Below are 17492 nucleotides of genomic sequence, written 5' to 3'. Positions count from 1 at the left end.
CACCTACAAGAGCTATAACATGTACTATACTTGCTGTTGAGCTTGCATTAATATCCTGTACATCTGCACGTACTTTTAAAACTCCGAGCGATGGACGTGACTCTGAACAGAGGTTTGGTTACTGGTTGCTTAGCACGAGTTTGGGAGGTCACAGCCAGACGGGATGTGGGTTAAAACAAGTCTGGTGAAAGAAATTACAGAATGGCTAACAGACGTGCCTTCAAGCTGCTTATGCCCATCTAAAGGCATCAATTACCTGTCAGCGACGCTCTGGCCAGCGTAATCTTTGTTTAAGATTTAAATGGGGTGGCTTGAGTGGCTTAGTCTCATCTCTGCAGGTGGAACTGACCATGAAAGGCGTACCCTTAGTTTACTGGGAGAGGCGATATCTATTTAGAATCTACTGGTCATTTATTTGACTAGATATATAATTATAATAACCACAATGCCCTCTTAACGTCTCGATTTCTTCACACTTTGGAAACACTTGTCACTACTAGGTCTAGATCCAAATGAAGAAAGAAAAACACTTGTCACTACTAGGCCTAGATCCAAATGAAGAAAGAAAAACGAGGCCTAGATCCAAATGAAGAAAGAAAAACACTTGTCACTACTAGGCCTACTGTAGATCCAAATGAAGAAAGAAAAACACCTGTCAATACTAGGCCTAGATCCAAATGAAGAAAGAAAAACGTTTCTCACTACTAGGCCTACATTCAAATGAAGAAAGAAAAACGCCTGTCACTCCTAGGCCTAGATCCAAATGAAGAAAGAAAATCACTTGTCACTACTAGGCCTAGATCCAAATGAAGAGAGAAGTGAAGATATTCTGATGCCCGGGCGAGATTCGGACTCGCATCCGGTTGTAAAAACGAGGTCACGCTGAGTAAGTTTAGAAGAGCAAAAACTAGTTGGGAAGAAGACTGAAATTATTTGATTAGTGAGTTAACGGTTACTCAAGAAAGAGATAAATGTTAAAACAACAAAAACACTTTCCAAAACTAACGGTTGTTTTACTCAGTTCCTGTATTTGTTTGGTAAAATGTAACAAAATTACTTTTTATTATTACTGAATAAGATGCTATTCATGAAAAATCCCCATATCTGAATAATATAAAAATGGGAAAGAGATTGAACTTTACCAGTAAGAAATCCCGCTTATTTTAGAGTTTTAAATTATGTAGAATTTACAATGTACATAGTCATAGGACCTGACTTTTAACAGTAAATTCTACGTAATTTAATACCTAAATACATACATATATATATATATATATATATATATATATATATATATATATATATATCTACATATATATAAATAAATACATATACATATATGTGTACATATATAAATATACACCAACCCATAATTATGATTATAATTTTCTTATTATAATCGCTGAAGTAATTCCCTAGAACCAATTACCCCAATCTGTTCGTAAGAAATGCTTGCGATTCAAGTCCCATATTCACCCCATTAGTGCTAAGAAAGAAACAATGGTACATTGTTTCTTTCTTAGCTCGCCATTACTGATAAAATGGTGTCCTCCATTGCTAAGGCGATACCATGTCCATATGAAACCTAATATAAAGAACACAATGAGTGGGAAGGAAAATAACTGAAAGACTGGTTTATGAATACTGTCACGACAACACTGGTTATCGACGTGTGTATATAATGACTGCTCTAAAAAACCTAAGATAAATAAAATGCCTGACACGAAACTCTCATAAATTGTTCATTCACTACATTCGCATTGTGTAATCACGTGCATACCTCATATTAATACTGTTTTACTTAAAATCTTTAAAAACGTACCTCATATATATTTTAGAGAAAGCCTCCTTCCTCTGCAACCCTAATATACCACGCAATTTATATACAACATCCACTTCTGGATGTCAGGAAAGACGGCAACCACCCTCCTCATCCAGGTTCACAGAGAGGAATATACTCTCGGGCGCTAAAGGCTAAAAAAAAAATAAAAAAAAAACTTGACTAGCAACTGACGCATGGTTAAGGTGACCAAACAATCATTACAAATTAATTGGAGTAGCCCAACCATAAAAAATCCATGAGTCTTGGAGGTTTGGCTAGTTCTCCCAGATCAGTGTGCTGTCTCCCATCTTCTTTGTAGCTTACTATACCTCCGTGGGATAGTCGACTTGGTAATTTTCAATATCTTCTGGCGTAACTACCTATGAGACTCTTCTTCCATGAATACTGCCAAATCTTTCTACTACATTTACTGTTAGGAAAAAAGGTGTAAAACGTCGCAGAGAGAGAGAGCAGAGAGAGAGAGAGAGAGAGAGAGAGAGAGAGAGAGAGAGAGAGAGAGAGAGAGAGAGAGAGAGAGTCCAGCAAGCAGACCGACTATAAGAATAATGAAAGTCGGGCAATGTACAAAAATTAACCAATGAAACTGGAGCATCTTAGAAACAGTCATTACACAAACGTGTTCAAAAATATCAGAAAAATAAAAGCCCTTAAATACGGCTTATTCCGGCACGTCAGGACGGCAATCCAAATTTCACAGTCGCTTTGAATAATTAAGTTACCACTTGATAAGCTTTCGGGAAAAATACCAGTTTTAATTTACGTCTAATTTGCAAAATACAAGTGATGGAGGATTGTACATAGTTTTAATCACTGTCGCAACGTCAAAATCACGTTGGTTGGGAGAAAAACAGCTGAGAATGATGAAAAGCTTTTCGGTGAAGAGTTCAAATTAGAACAACTATGTAAAAATTCATTCTTTATTCAGACTTCCTGGACTACAAAGCAACTACGAGCAGCAAGCAACAAGCAGACTTCTCAATTGCAAGAAAACATTCATGATGAAGCAGCAACTGGAAAATAGGTCTTCAAAGGAAATCAACAACATATAAAACTGGAATTTGTAGGTCAAAATGGTTAAAAGAACAAATATCCAAATGTATGGAAACAGACACCGTGAAGAGGTAACTGATAAAGTGTTTGACAGACAAGATAGAATAGGAATTATCTCCACACCAAAGCATGAACAAAAAACAAAATATGAAATGACGATATATTAAGTCACTTGGAAGCTAAGTCATTTCTTTTTGACCCTAAGTCATTTCTTTTTGACCAGTACTGAAGCAACAAGACCCCAAAGCTTCTGTGAAGCCACGAATCTGTACGTCAGTTAATGAAATATATTTTAGATATCAAGGGCAATGTATCCAAATTTAAAAATCATTCGTACCGACTGCTGGAAAACATCCATGCATGCCGCGGCAGGGAATATCTTTGTCAGAAAAAGCACTTGACTAAAATATTACTTCATTCAGTAATAGGCATAACACTACTAAGAACAGCTCGGTTCTCGTGATAACTAGTAATGGTAGAAATTATTTTGGTGCAACTTTGCATCCCCTTGAAGCATTTTCTGCATCAATTTCTCCTTATATTTTCTTTCGAACATACAATTTTTCTTTAAATTTCTAACACCTTCACAGATTCTTTGATCTTGCAAAGGACTTTCTTTGCCCGTACACCTGCACAAGAAGTGAGTCATCTCATATTCTTTTTTTTAATGTCCATTATTCTCTTCTAAGCCCCACCTTTGCACATACTTGAAGGGGAACTATCTCGAAGTCTTCCTCACACTTATCTTCTCCCATTCACTGGCAGTTCTCGAAGCTTTGTGCTACACTAAAGAAGATGGATTAATGGTAGCTGTCACATTCTAAAATGTTTAATTTCTTAATGCCAAGAATATTTAGCGAGTCTTATTCTTTACCCGCAATTCATTTGTCCCTATGCCCACCCATCGCTCCTGCTCTTAAACTTATATTCTTAAAATGTTTCTTGATTTCTTATTTCTTCTGTTTTAGTTTTCTGAAAAGAAAACCATTGTGCCGGCTTTGTCTGTCCGCCCTCAGATCTTAAAAATTACTGAGGACAGAGGGCTACAAATTGCTATGTTGATCATCCACCCTCCAATCATCAAACATTCCAAATTGCAGCCCTCTAGCCTCAGTAGTTTTTATTTTATTTAAGGTTAAAGTCAGCCATAATCGTGCATCTGGCAACGATATAGGACAGGCCACCATCGGGCCGTGGTTAAAGTTCCACGGGCCGCGCCTCATATAGCATTATACCGAGACCACCGAAAGACAGATCTGTTTTCGGTGGCCTTGATTATACGATGTACAGAAAACTCGATTGCGCAGAAGAAACTTCGGAGATGAGAAACACTACACAACTATGAATAAGGAGAAGGACAATTACGAGATGAGAAACACTACACCAATGGGAATACGAAGAAGGACAATTACGAGCTATCAATACTATCCACCAACGAATCTGCTGGAACCTCTCACGTTACAATGCTAGAAAGCGCGACCACTTGGTGGAAAAGAATAAAGACTGAAATGTCAACCGTCTCAAAACAAAATCACATTTTCTTGTTGGATTGGCGTTGCAAAATCAAAGGTTAAAGAAGCTGGGAGTTAAGGCGAAACTCCGGTCTTCCCTAACACGGAACTATCGTCAGACTGATATTCGAAAATGAATTCAGCTTTCTCATCTATAAGAATTTCAATCCCTTTCCTTATCATATTTTTCCTTTCTTTATCATTTTTTATATCATTACATTCTCCATTCCTTTAACATCATTATGTTCGTTTTAAGAGACGTATCTTATAGGTAGAAGACAGTTTCAGTATCTGATCTTAAGGTAAGTAAGTTCCGGGATCGATGACCCATGATGCTGCAACGCCAGACAGATAAACCGATTTAACACTTGGATCAAAATGTGCATTACACCTTCAATTGCCTGCAAGTGTTTGCTTGGGAGTACACGCACGCAAAAAGGAATCCGCAGCCTCCTTACAAAAGTAGTTGTTGAGACACAAGAGTAATTGAGGAAAAATATGTATGATTGCTGACTGTCTATCATCTCACTTCTGCTAAAAGTCAAGAGAAACTTATCTGTTAAAGTTTTGGTGGGATCTGATCTTTGCAACTTAAGTTTCAATGTCTGGGAGACTACTTATGCCAAATGGGTGTATAAAAGGTGTTTTATTAGAAGGGTTACTACCGTTATCATTTTCTGTTGTGCATACCTTGAACTTCATCTATTGTCTCCTGTTTTTCTCGAGTAAACTGTGAAAGTTGCGGTCGTCTCATTCTAACAATTAAAAAAAAAAAAAAAAAAAAATAAAAAATAAATAAAAATATATATATATATATATATATATATATATATATATATATATATATATATATATATATATATACATATATATATAACACGTAATCCTTGGCATACAAAAAAGAATAACACGTTATTCTAACAATCTCATACATGAGAACCGTCAGTCACGCCTCCCGGATGAGAAAATGACATGGAGAGATGTTAGAGTTTAAGGACCTATTGCAATTCCAAGCACGAAAATTTAACAATAAAGATGGAATGGAGTTAATAAAATAAGAAACGCTGTGTCATGTCTTCCGTTAACTAGCAGTGGCTAGACATTTTCTTTTTTGTGCCAAGAACCAAATGAGGGTTATAAAAAATGATGGGTATTTTTTTTTGTGCCACAGTTGTACCCTCCAAATTCCTTAGCTGTTTTCGTGTGGTACAATCTAATCGTTCTGAATAAATGTCATACAGCAGACAGATGAAGTTCCTATTCTCAAATTTTATCTATTTTAACCGGAGTCGATGACTTCTGTTTGTTGGTTAAGTTACAGAAGCCACATATCGAAACTTACTAAAATAGAAACCAAAATTTATTGCATTTATTTACTAAGAGTTTTCGAAACGAATACCGTCATGTCTTTAGTGTTTTCGAAATGAATACCATCATGTCTTTAGTGTTTTCAAAGTGAATACCATCATGTTATATTCATTAGACTTCCAAACAAAGACCAGCGTGTATTGTATTCATGAAATTATTCACTTCATCTTGAATAATGCGGATTCTCTCACTTGCTGTTTCTAATCTGCTTTCTCGTTCCCCTCATACAAAAACAATTTAGACACAAGGACCGTGGTCCGGATTACTAGTAAAGAACACAGGGATTCCAGCGAAGTGAGTCACGCTCAGAATATGCTTACATAACCTTAATCCTGATATAATTGTTGTGACGTTCAGACCCTCTTTGCATAAATATAGATACACACATTCATATACATACACGCACATACACGCACACATATATATATACGTATATATATACATAAATACATATATATGTGTGTAGATATACATTATACATATATATATAATATATATATATATATATATATATATATATATATATATATATATATATATATATATATATATATATATATATATGTGTATATATATAAATATATATAATTTCATATTTATGTGTGTCTACATGTGTTTGTGTGCGTGTGTATAATTCAGGAATGGAATACATAATTTAGGCCGACGGCCAAGCGCTGGGACCTATGAGATTATTCAGCGCTGAAAAGGAAATTGACAGTAAAAGGTTTCAAATGTGTAAAAGGAAGAAAACCTCGCAATTGCACCACGAAACAATTGTTGGGAGAGTGTGGAAAGTAAGGTGGAAGAAAGAATATGAGCGGAGGTACAGTAAAAGGAACGAAAGAGGTTGCAGCTGGGGCATATATATATATATATTTATATATATATATGTATATATACACACATATATCTGTATACATACATACACACATATATATATATATACAAATATATATATAATATATAAATATATAAATATATATAAATACATATATATATATATACATATATATATATATATATATATATATATATATATATATATATATAAAATATATATATATATATATATATATACATACATATGGAAAAAGGAAATCACATCCTGCACAACAGAGAGAGAGAGAGAGAGAGAGAATAAAGTCATGTGTGCAGCAGGCGACGAACTTCACTTATTCCTATGAGTCGTGACGTCACGAGAATCACTTCGTCTCGTCATACTTGTTTCGTACAAGGCTATCATTTCATCCCAAACTCGACGCGAGACATCGTTATCTGTCATTTTCTGCTATTACTTGATCATATACCCGATAACTCTCGCTTCTCTGTGTTTTTTAATCTTTCTAAGTGTTACCCTGGAGCTAAAATGAATTGAGAATTATGTGGCACATAAATTCTTCCCCCCAGACTTTCAAGGAAGAGCTAAGGCTTCATTCTTTTCTCATTTTATAGTTACAAATCAGTAAACAAATAGTCTAAACAGATGCATTTTTCTACTTCTTCCATTGCCCTTTGTATTACATATGTAAATATATACAAAACAGACAGACACACACACACATATATATATATACTGTATATACGTATCTATATGTTTACACACATAATATATATATATACACGCATTTATATTCACGATCTGTGGGCAACATTTTAAATGTCTACAGTACTTCTCCCACTCTCCAAAGATGAAGTCTTCAATGTATAAACAACAGTTATTTATTCATTCCCAAGCTGACAGCTGTTTTGTGCATTAACCACCCAAGGCCTTCCTCAGAGCTACTGTACAGTAGATTCGCAAGGAGCTATATTCTAACATATAGTAGAGTAGGGTCAAAAACTGATAGAAAAACAAGATTCTAAAACTGAAGCCTCCTGGTATGAAATGTGGTGAACGCAGAGTGGCTGGACACCTCTGGGGCCTCTCTCCACAGATGGGGTATTCATGGAAAAGCACCCCGGCCTGTGAAATTTCTTAATAATTTTCCTTAACTGTGAAAAGTTCCTGCTAAACTTGTAGTAAATTTTCATTTTAAAACTTTCATGATTAAATTTTTATTTCTTGTTTTACTATCAATTTTTGGGCATACTCTGCTGTGTACTAGAAGAAGGAGAAGACTATGGGTTAATTAATTAAACAACTGTCAGCTTGGGAGTTAATGAGATAGCATCACAGTAGAAGTGTCACCAGTAGATTGAGAATGCCAAGAGTCCATTAGCACTTAACGCTTGAAGAAACGGAAAGAGAGACAGTGCCAGAGGAGATTATATATGTTTGTATGTATATATATATATATATATATATATATATATATATATATATATATATATATATATATATATATATATATATATATATATATATATATATATATATATATATATATATATATTATATATATATATATATATATATATATATATATATATATATATAATATATATTTATATATATATATATATATATATATATATATATATATATATATATATATATATATATATATATATATATACACACACACTTAATATACATAATAGACTATATACAAAAAACAACGTAAAACAATCACGCTATCAGACACACTACACGAGGCTAAACACGCTCAAAGATCTGTACACCATTATTATCGAAAATAGCAACTCAGGACATCTGTTCCTACGGATCAGAATGTTTTTAAGGAATTTAAGCTACAGAACCTGATATGCGGTTCTGATTAGTTTTGGATCCGTTGTCTAAAAGCTATTTATATAAAGTAAACGGACAGCCTAGTCCATTTTCTTTTATTTTTTATATTTTTTTTTTTTTGGTTGGCTGGTTGCAAGTAAATGAAACCGAGGTTATTTTAGGCATTGCAATCGAATGAAGGGATCGCAGACTGTGAAATAAAAAGTGTGGCTTTACAACTCAGCATGAAACAAGAATTGTCGTGGATTTAAATACATCACTGGTTTCTTGACAGCAACCGAACTTCTCTCCAAATTGCAACCTTGTGTCAATAACGTTCATTATGCGAGACGTCGTCGGGGAATTCATGACTTATCAATCATTATAGGCGCCTTCAGTATGAATGTTAATATGTTTTATGACTGTTCAGTATGAATGTTAATATGTTTTTTATATATATATATATATATATATATATATATATATATATATATATATATATATATATATATATATACAAATTTATGTGTGTGTGCGTGTGTATACATACATAAATACTATACATACACATATATATAAACATTATATATATGTGCATATATATATATATATATATATATATATATATATATATATATATATATATATATATAATTTATATATATATGAACGTGTGTGTTTGTTTGTTTGCATGTATATAAGCGTATGTCTACTATAAAGGTTCTAGAACTCAGGAAACTTCTCTGCAAGCACTTAAAACCTTCAATTTGCTTGTGAGCCTCGGCATTTCTCGACTCACAAAATTTTACAATATAATGAACGACGATACAAAAATATATCATATCAACCACCAACATAAAAGCATCGTCACTCATGACATCAATGTTCTTTTGATGACTCCTCTGTTCGTGGTTTTGACATCAAGATGCTTAATATATCTGAGACTCCTAAGTTATTTCTTTCAAGATGCTTGATTGTTCAGTTGTGCTACAACTTGTGATTGATTCGGATTATATTCTCTTGTGGGATGAGCTTCGATCCCTAAGCATTGAAAGAAAGATTGTGGCATATTATATATATATATTATATATATATATATATATATATATATATATATATATATATATATATATATATATATATATATATATATATATATATACATATATATACATACACAATATATACTTATATATATACGTACATATATAGATTCCATAAATTATGAATTTCCCAGCAAAATAAAATGGCTAACTGAAGCATTCTGTCTAGATATAAATATTTTTGTAAACTGTTCATATTGTAGAATTTCGCTATTTTGTCTCAGTAGGACACTGTACAGGTGTGTGAGTGTATATATATTTATATATATGTATATAAATTTATATATTTATATATACATATATTAATATATTATAATATATACACATATATATATTACACACGTCTCTTTCCCCATAGAGAGAGTGGCATCAAAAAGTCTTACACTTCAAGATTTCTATAAGAAATTATAGGATGAGGTTGGTAGCTTACAAAGTGCCTTGACCCACTGTTGGTTAAATACAGTAATCGAACAACCAGCTGTATAGCGAGTGTCACTGCCAACAGTTATATATATATATATATATATATATATATATATATATATATATATATATATATATATATATATATATTATTTATATATATATATATACATATAATTTATGTAACTGTATACATAAACCAACTTGAATTATAATAACAAGAGCATCAGTTAACTGGGATCTTTCCTAGATAGCGACCCCCAAGGGTTTTAACCCGGTATGTATCCACCTTTGCGGCGTGTTTTGTACAAGCCCGTTGTTGGGGATTACCGTAAAGACATGAACAGAAGACTGTAAATATCATAAAGATAATGACGCCCATGAAATATTAGTCCTAGATAACTGTGGTAGCTATTAATTATATATCTTCCCCCACCCTTCCATAAAAGTTAGGGAACGAAGTCCGGTTATCAGATCCACTTCAGTATACCCGAATATGTCCAATAAATTCCTGAGGACTAATGGAGACATAATAAAGAGAAACAATGACTGCTGCCCACCTCCATTGGCAGTAGGGCATGAGAAGTCGGTAGGGGCTGATACCATGTAACAGGCAATGTGTGGGCAGCCAGGCAGAATTGGGCGGTGGACATGGGCCTTCGCGGGAGGGGGCGGTGGAGGAGTTTTGGAGGGAGGGGTGGATTACACGACTTGGGGGAGGGGGCCATACCCACACCCCCCCTTCTTTCCCGTCTCTGCCGAGGGAACAACTACCCTCTGTCTCCCTCGGCCACCGACATCAAGGAAAGATTGTTTATGCTCAGCGCTAAGATTCTTCTCGTTCCTTTCTTGCCGACCACAACAACCTCCCAGATATCCTTTAGAACCGGCGGAAAAACGACGGATAATGATACGAAGGGCTCGTAAATGAATAGTCAGACGTACGGCCCTCCAACACTTTACAACAACTGGACTAGAAATGACCACCAAGGAATCAAGTGGCTCATTGTGCGGAGGACGAGCGAGTAATAAAAGACGTTGAGTCATTCCTTGAGGCCGTCTTCGTACGCCGCAGTTCGGCGCAGCCTTCATGAGCGAGGGGAGACTGGTGTAATAAAATACGCACCTTCTTCTTCTTCTTCTCCTCCCTAGACCCACTCCACTCCTCTTGCCAGAGGGCTGTTTACGCAGCCTCGTTAATCCCTCCCTCTGGATAGGATAGGCCGTCCCAAACTTTCGCCAGGAATGAGCTGCGGCTTTTAATTCTAATGTTACTCAAAGGAGGCTGAGGAGGATCATGCGACTAGAGAAAGTGAAATGTCTTTAATGAGAAGGAGCGAAGACAAGAGGCATGGTGTGGTATGTCTCGGCTGACGTTTGGGATTGGGAGGCGGGTAGGGTGTCTGACTGTCTGTGCATGCTGGGGTGTATCCTTGTACTACACCCTGGTATCGCTTCGGGAAGGGGGGGTGGGGGGGAAGGGCAAGAAGTCCATGCCCCGTTTGAGGGGTTCATTGGAGTAGGAGTGGAAAGGAGAAGTCACAGCCTTGAAGAGTCTGAGAAAATAGCGTTGTGTTGATTGCGTATGGGAGATAGAAAAAATCTATAGTTATGGAGAGAGAGAGAGAGAGAGAGAGAGAGAGAGAGAGAGAGAGAGAATTACATGAATGGTTTTACCCAAGTGGACTAAGGATTACCTCTTAGTGGACCCCCTGAATTAATGGTGTACATATTGACGGAGCAATGAATACTCAGGTCACGTATTTTTTCTTCCATTCTTTTCTCTCTCTCTCTCTCTCTCTCTCTCTCTCTCTCTCTCTCTCTCTCTCTCTCTCTCTTCACACTAGCTGTAACCCACAACAGTCTAACAACACCTACGGACATAACTCCCTGCTTATGGTCAACACAGGTACACTGCGTTTTAGGGAACCCGCCCACTCATTATATAAATGAAAATGTTTAGCTCGGAAAAGGTTTAACGCGGACTGTACTTACTTCAATGTTAAAGGCCAGTACTTATGACAAGGGTTGTTCCACTATGTGACTCGACCCCTTTGGGAGTCCTGTAAATGTATCTTTTACTGATGTTTCTCCTCTCACGGGATGGGGGGAGGGGGTGTCCAATAAACTAGCCTCTCACGAGGCACAATTCCCATTTGTCTTTTCTTTTCTCATCCAGTTCGAAATCGAAGACGGGTCCCTCAGTATGTGGGCTGAGCGAGCTTACCACTGACCCACGAGGCCAGAGAGAGAGAGAGAGAGAGAGAGAGAGAGAGAGAGAGAGAGAGAGAGAGAGAAGAAGAAGAGAGAAGAAGAAGAAGAAGAAGAAGAAGAAGAAGAAGAAGAAGAGAGATAAGAAGAGAAGAAGAAGAAGAAGAAGAAGAAGAGAGAGAGAGAGATAAGAAGAAGAGAGAGAGAAGAAGAAGAAGAAAGAAGAAGAAGAAGAGAAGAAGAAGAGAAGAGAGAGAGAGAGAGAGAGAGAGAGAGAGAGAGAAGAGAGAGAGAAGAAGAAGAAGAAGAAGAAGAAGAAGAAGAAGAAAGAGAGAGAGAGAGAGAGAGAGAGAGAGAGAGAGAGAGAGAGAGAGAGAGAGAGAGAGAAGAATAGAAGAAGAAAGAAGAAGAAGAAGAAGAAGAAGAAGAAGAAGAATTAGAGAGAGAGAGAGAGACAGAGAGAGAGAAGAAAAGAGAAGAAGAAAGAGAAGAAGAGAAGAAGAGAGAAGAGAGAGAGAGAGAGAGAGAGAGAGAGCTAAGATACCCCAATTGGAAATACAATATCCCATTCATTATACACCCTTGTGACAGCCTCACAACAAACAAGAGAGAGAGAGAGAGAGAAACCTAATTTTTCAGTAATCAAGACGTTGGATTTAAAAAAAAAAATAACGCTATATCTTTCGTACAATTATCAATCAAGATGAAAGAAAGAAGTTTCTGGGCGAGAAACAAACTGAAGAAAAGGTTCGTCAAGCAACACCATCGAAGATAAATGGTGGAAACAGAGAACGTAGGAAAAAGGGACAAAGGAGGGTATTTAGGAAAGTTGAAAAGGGGGCTCGGGGGAGGGGTATCCGTGAGATTGTAGGCACCGTGGGAGGGAGGGGTATTGGGTAGATACCCTGTGGGCAGGGAGAGGCTGAGGAAGCTGGCGTGTGTGTGCGTGCGAGAAAGGGGCTGTGTGTGTGTGTGTACGTTTGTGTGTGTGTGTGTCTTGAGGGGAGAGAGCGAACCAGTGCCAGATGCCCTGGGCACTCGAGACAGAGCCGCTGCCCTGGCATCTCCTCGCCGTGCCTGCCTGTACCCAAAAATTTCTATCTTGTGATCGCATCGTTATATTTCAACCGTTCAGTTTTCTCTTCTCTATTTTGATATATACAACGACAATCCGGAACCAAAACGAGTGTCGAACGAAAACCCTTCTGTTCTCAGCTGAAAATACCCGAATTCTTCTTTATTTTTTTTTATTATTCTTTTTTCGTGATGTGAACAGAGAATTTGGTGGAGCAAAGGAGCCCAAGAGTTTGGTGGCAGTGATAGAGTGCAGTGGCAAAACCTAGGCCACCTTTTGGAGGAAATGTTTCTTGTTTTTTTGCAACCAGGAGAAGAATGAGGGTTAAGGAAGGTTCACGAAAGAAAAGAAACGCGTTTGGAGGATTATCAGTGTTGTTGGTGATGTGTGTCTCTCTCGTCTTCACTATAAAGTCGAAGCAATAAAAATATAAAATGTCTGGTTCGTATTCCATCTGATAAAATGTGCTGCCGTGATGAAGTAATTAAAGAAGACGAGGGGACTTAACTGAGAGAGAGAGAGAGAGAGAGAGAGAGAGAGAGAGAGAGAGAGAGAGAGAGAGAGAGAGAATCTGATGAGGGGACCAGCTGCCCCGAATCTTGTCCCTCCGAGCCATTTCTCAGTGAAAGATTTTCAGTGTCGTATTGGGATGATTTTCGTCTATGCAGCCCAGAGATTTTGCTCGTACGCTCCTTCTCAAAAGCATATGTTGGCCTAGAGGATGATCTCGCTTTTAAATAGACGTCTTGAGGAGTAAAAAATAAGCTTTTTTTTTTTTTCTTGAGTCAGTGAGTAGGTGCTCTGGTATGTGAGAAACCACTGAACACTTTTAGGCCCACACTTCTACGTTTGACTAATTATAAATCCTTGTGCAAGGAGTCATTCCCACTTTGCTGTTGAGTTTTAATGATTTCACACCTTTATATCTCATAAGCTTTATTCTTTTTAATTTTCAGAACAAATGTGATTCGAGGAGCAAGTGCAAAAAAAAAAAATACAACAACAATAATAATAATTGACAAACACTGACGCAAACACGAAAACCCGATTTCAAAAAAAAGGGGGGGAGACACCACCCCTCCCCCAGAAGTGGCATCATTCCCTTGATCCCGCAGACACACGCAATCCAGGAAGAGAGCCGCAGTGGGCGACCGCCAGGGCGTGAGGGTGAGGCTAAGGGAGGGAGGGCCCTTTGGCATCGCGCAGGGCCACGGGCGGTGGTGTGAGTGGGGTTGTGATGGTTCCTTCGCCGCCCGAAGCCTGGCCTTCTATGGGTGGCGGAGGAGCTGTGGGTGGTTCCGTCATGGCCGGTCTGGAAGCGACTCTCGGGGCCGCTGGAAACTCGGGCGGGGCATTTCCAGGGAGCGCCGCCCCCGCCCAACTGCTGAACTGGGTCTACCTTACCCTGGCAGACCACCACAACCAGCAGGCGGCGGCAGCAGCGGCAGCTGCAGCGGCAGGGGGTCCTCCCCCCCAGCCTCCAAACCCCCCTCCAACACTCGATACTTCGCAGGTCAGTGGAAAGTTTTCTTTGCGTTCGGTTAATTGATGTCCTGGGGAGAAGGAGGAAGGGGAAAGGACGGAGCCTTTTTGGGGAAGCGGTTTCTGGTTGACTGGTCCTTTGGGAAAGCAGTGTCAGGTTGACTGGTCCTTTGGGGAAGCAGTTTCTGGTTGACTGGTCCTTTGGGGAGGTAGTTTCTGGCTGACTGGTCCTTTGGGGAAGCTGTTCCTGGTTGACTGGTCCTTTGGGGAAGCAGTTTCTGGTTGACTGGTCCTTTGGGGAAGTGGTTTCTGGTTGACTGGTCCTTTGGGGGAAGCGGTTTCTGGTTGACTGGTCCTTTGGGGAAGCGGTTTCTGGTTGACTGGTCCTTTGGGGAAGCGGTTTCTGGTTGACTGGTCCTTTGGGGAAGCGGTTTCTGGTTGACTGGTCCTTTGGGGAAGCGGTTTCTGGTTGACTGGTCCTTTGGGGAGGCAGTTTCTAGCTGACTGGTCCTTTGGGGAAGCTGTTTCTGGTTGACTGGTCCTTTGGGGAAGCGGTTTCTGGTAGACTGGTCCTTTTGGGGAAGTGATTTCTGGTTGACTGGTCCTTTGGGGAAGCTGTTCCTGGTTGAATGGTCCTTTGGGGAAGCAGTTTCTGGTTGACTGGTCCTTTTTGGGAAGTGATTTCTGGTTGACTGGTCCTTTTGGGGAAGCAGTTTCTGGTTAACTGGTCCTTTGGGGAAGTGGTTTCTGGTTGACTGGTCCTTTGGGGAAGCGGTTTCTGGTTGACTGGTCTTTTGGATGAAGCAGTTTCTGGCTGACTGGTCCTTTGGGGAAGCGGTTTCTGGTTGACTGGTCCTTTGGGGAAGCTGTTCCTGGTTGACTGGTCCTTTGGGGAAGCGGTTTCTGGTTGACTGGTCCTTTTGGGGAAGTGATTTCTGGTTGACTGGTCCCGTTTTGGTTGACTGGTGGTCCTTTGGGGAAGCGGTTTCTGGTTGACTGGTTCTTTGGGGAAGCTGTTCCTGGTTGAATGGTCATTTGGGGAAGTGGGTTCTGGTTGACTGGTCCTTTGGGGAAGTGGGTTCTGGTTGACTGGTCCAGGTTCTGGTTGACTGGTCCTTTGGGGAAGCAGTTTCCGGTTGACTGGTCCTTTGGGAAGCGGTTCCTGGTTGACTGGTCCTTTGGAGAAGCAGTTTCTGGTTGACTGGTCCTTTGGGGAAACGGTTTCTGGTTGACTGGTCCTTTGGGGAAGCGTCTCTTATGTCTTTATACCTTTCATGGTCTTTTGCACCCATTTATTTTATCTATTCAAACGTGGTCAAATAATGCATCGGCAAGTTTTTCTTATAGGAAACAAGTCGATTTTTTAGACAAAGAAAATTATAATAAAATCTGATTGCAACTTGACGCTTAATCTTGACATTAAAACTATATTAAGCTTAAGGACTGCTAGAGTGGATCTTAAACAAACTGCAAAAGGAAAAAAATTATCAACAAAACGTTTTTAAGGAATTTCACACAACTTAAGGTAAGATTTCTAAAAAAAAAATTTGTAACGAGCTAACTTTTCTTTTTTTCTAAAAATTGTACTAAACATTATCAATAATACATGCATGTCAATGAATCCGTAGTCAATGTTCTTTCTGTCATAAAATACGATTTTATACTACATGAAAATATAACTAAGTAAATTTTTATTAAATATAAAATTTTTGAGTGTGCAAAATTTGATCTTTTTGTACACTCAAGCCAGCATATATATACAGTATATATATATATATATATATATATATATATATATATATATATATATATATATATATATATATATATATATGTATGTATATATGCATATGTATATATATATATAAATACATATACATATATATAAACATATAAGATACATATATATAAACATAAATATATATACATATATATACACATATATATACATATATATATATATATATATATATATATATATATATATTATATATATATATATATATATATATATATATATATATATATATATATATATATATATATATATATATATATATGTGTGTGTGTATGCGCGCGCAGCAGAGAAGAGGCAGAGAAATCTAATTCATCTGACAAGAAAACTATAGAGAAAATAAAAGCGAACGCCTCATGAACAACGAAATCTGGTGCCTTGCCAAATTGCCCCTAAAAACAAGTCATACCCATAAATTTTCCCTCTTCCTGTTCTCCGTGGGACAGGTGGAGCGGGATTAAAGCCTGTTCGAAGTTTTCTGAAGCGGCTTGTAGTGGGAGGATCTGTCAACGTCATATCCACTACTGATATGTAGTGGTAGCACTGTGACTTATTTATAGCCATATTTATTGCTAGGAGTTTGCTAGGAGTCCTTTTTGGCCACCGTACAGCTGATTACGTAAGAAATGGGTAACGGAGATACACCAGTAGATTCTTGCGAACTGCTAGGAATATTCTGTTGCCTTGTAATCGTCTATTTATATATATATATATATATATATATATATATATATATATATATATATATATATATATATACATATATATATATATATATATATATATATATATATATATATATATATATATATATATATATATATATATATCAGAATAATTTTATCATATATGATTCATAAAACAAGAATGATTTTTATCAAATGTCCTTGATCCAGTGTGGTTTAAGGCATCACTGCAATCCTGAGTTCTTGTTCTTCCGTGGTTCGAGCCCACGAGACAACG

The 17492-nt window shown here is 37.4% G+C and overlaps 2 protein-coding genes across 7 annotated transcripts in view; one reads left to right on the top strand and one right to left on the bottom strand.

Moving 5' to 3' along the window:
- Nucleotides 1-17492, bottom strand: part of LOC136829072 (uncharacterized) — a 102288-nt gene that overhangs the window by 17274 nt on the left and 67522 nt on the right.
- LOC136828897 (uncharacterized) overlaps nucleotides 13035-17492 on the top strand; it is a 62157-nt gene continuing 57699 nt past the window's right edge. For 3 of the 6 annotated variants that reach the window (XM_067087213.1, XM_067087210.1, XM_067087214.1), the window contains exons 1-2: nucleotides 13035-13260; nucleotides 14209-14765. In XM_067087213.1, coding sequence (XP_066943314.1) covers nucleotides 14490-14765 — 276 coding nt within the window. In that variant the 5' untranslated portion in view covers nucleotides 13035-13260; nucleotides 14209-14489. Of the gene's footprint in view, nucleotides 13282-13331; nucleotides 13694-14208; nucleotides 14766-17492 lie in introns of those variants that run through there. The other 3 variants (XM_067087211.1, XM_067087215.1, XM_067087212.1) reach the window with 3 other exon arrangements.

This window comes from Macrobrachium rosenbergii, chromosome 43, assembly GCF_040412425.1.
Source record: "Macrobrachium rosenbergii isolate ZJJX-2024 chromosome 43, ASM4041242v1, whole genome shotgun sequence".
Classification (NCBI taxonomy): domain Eukaryota; kingdom Metazoa; phylum Arthropoda; class Malacostraca; order Decapoda; family Palaemonidae; genus Macrobrachium; species Macrobrachium rosenbergii.
Note: the sequence above shows the minus strand (reverse complement) of the source record. Positions and strands in the feature narration are given on the sequence as shown.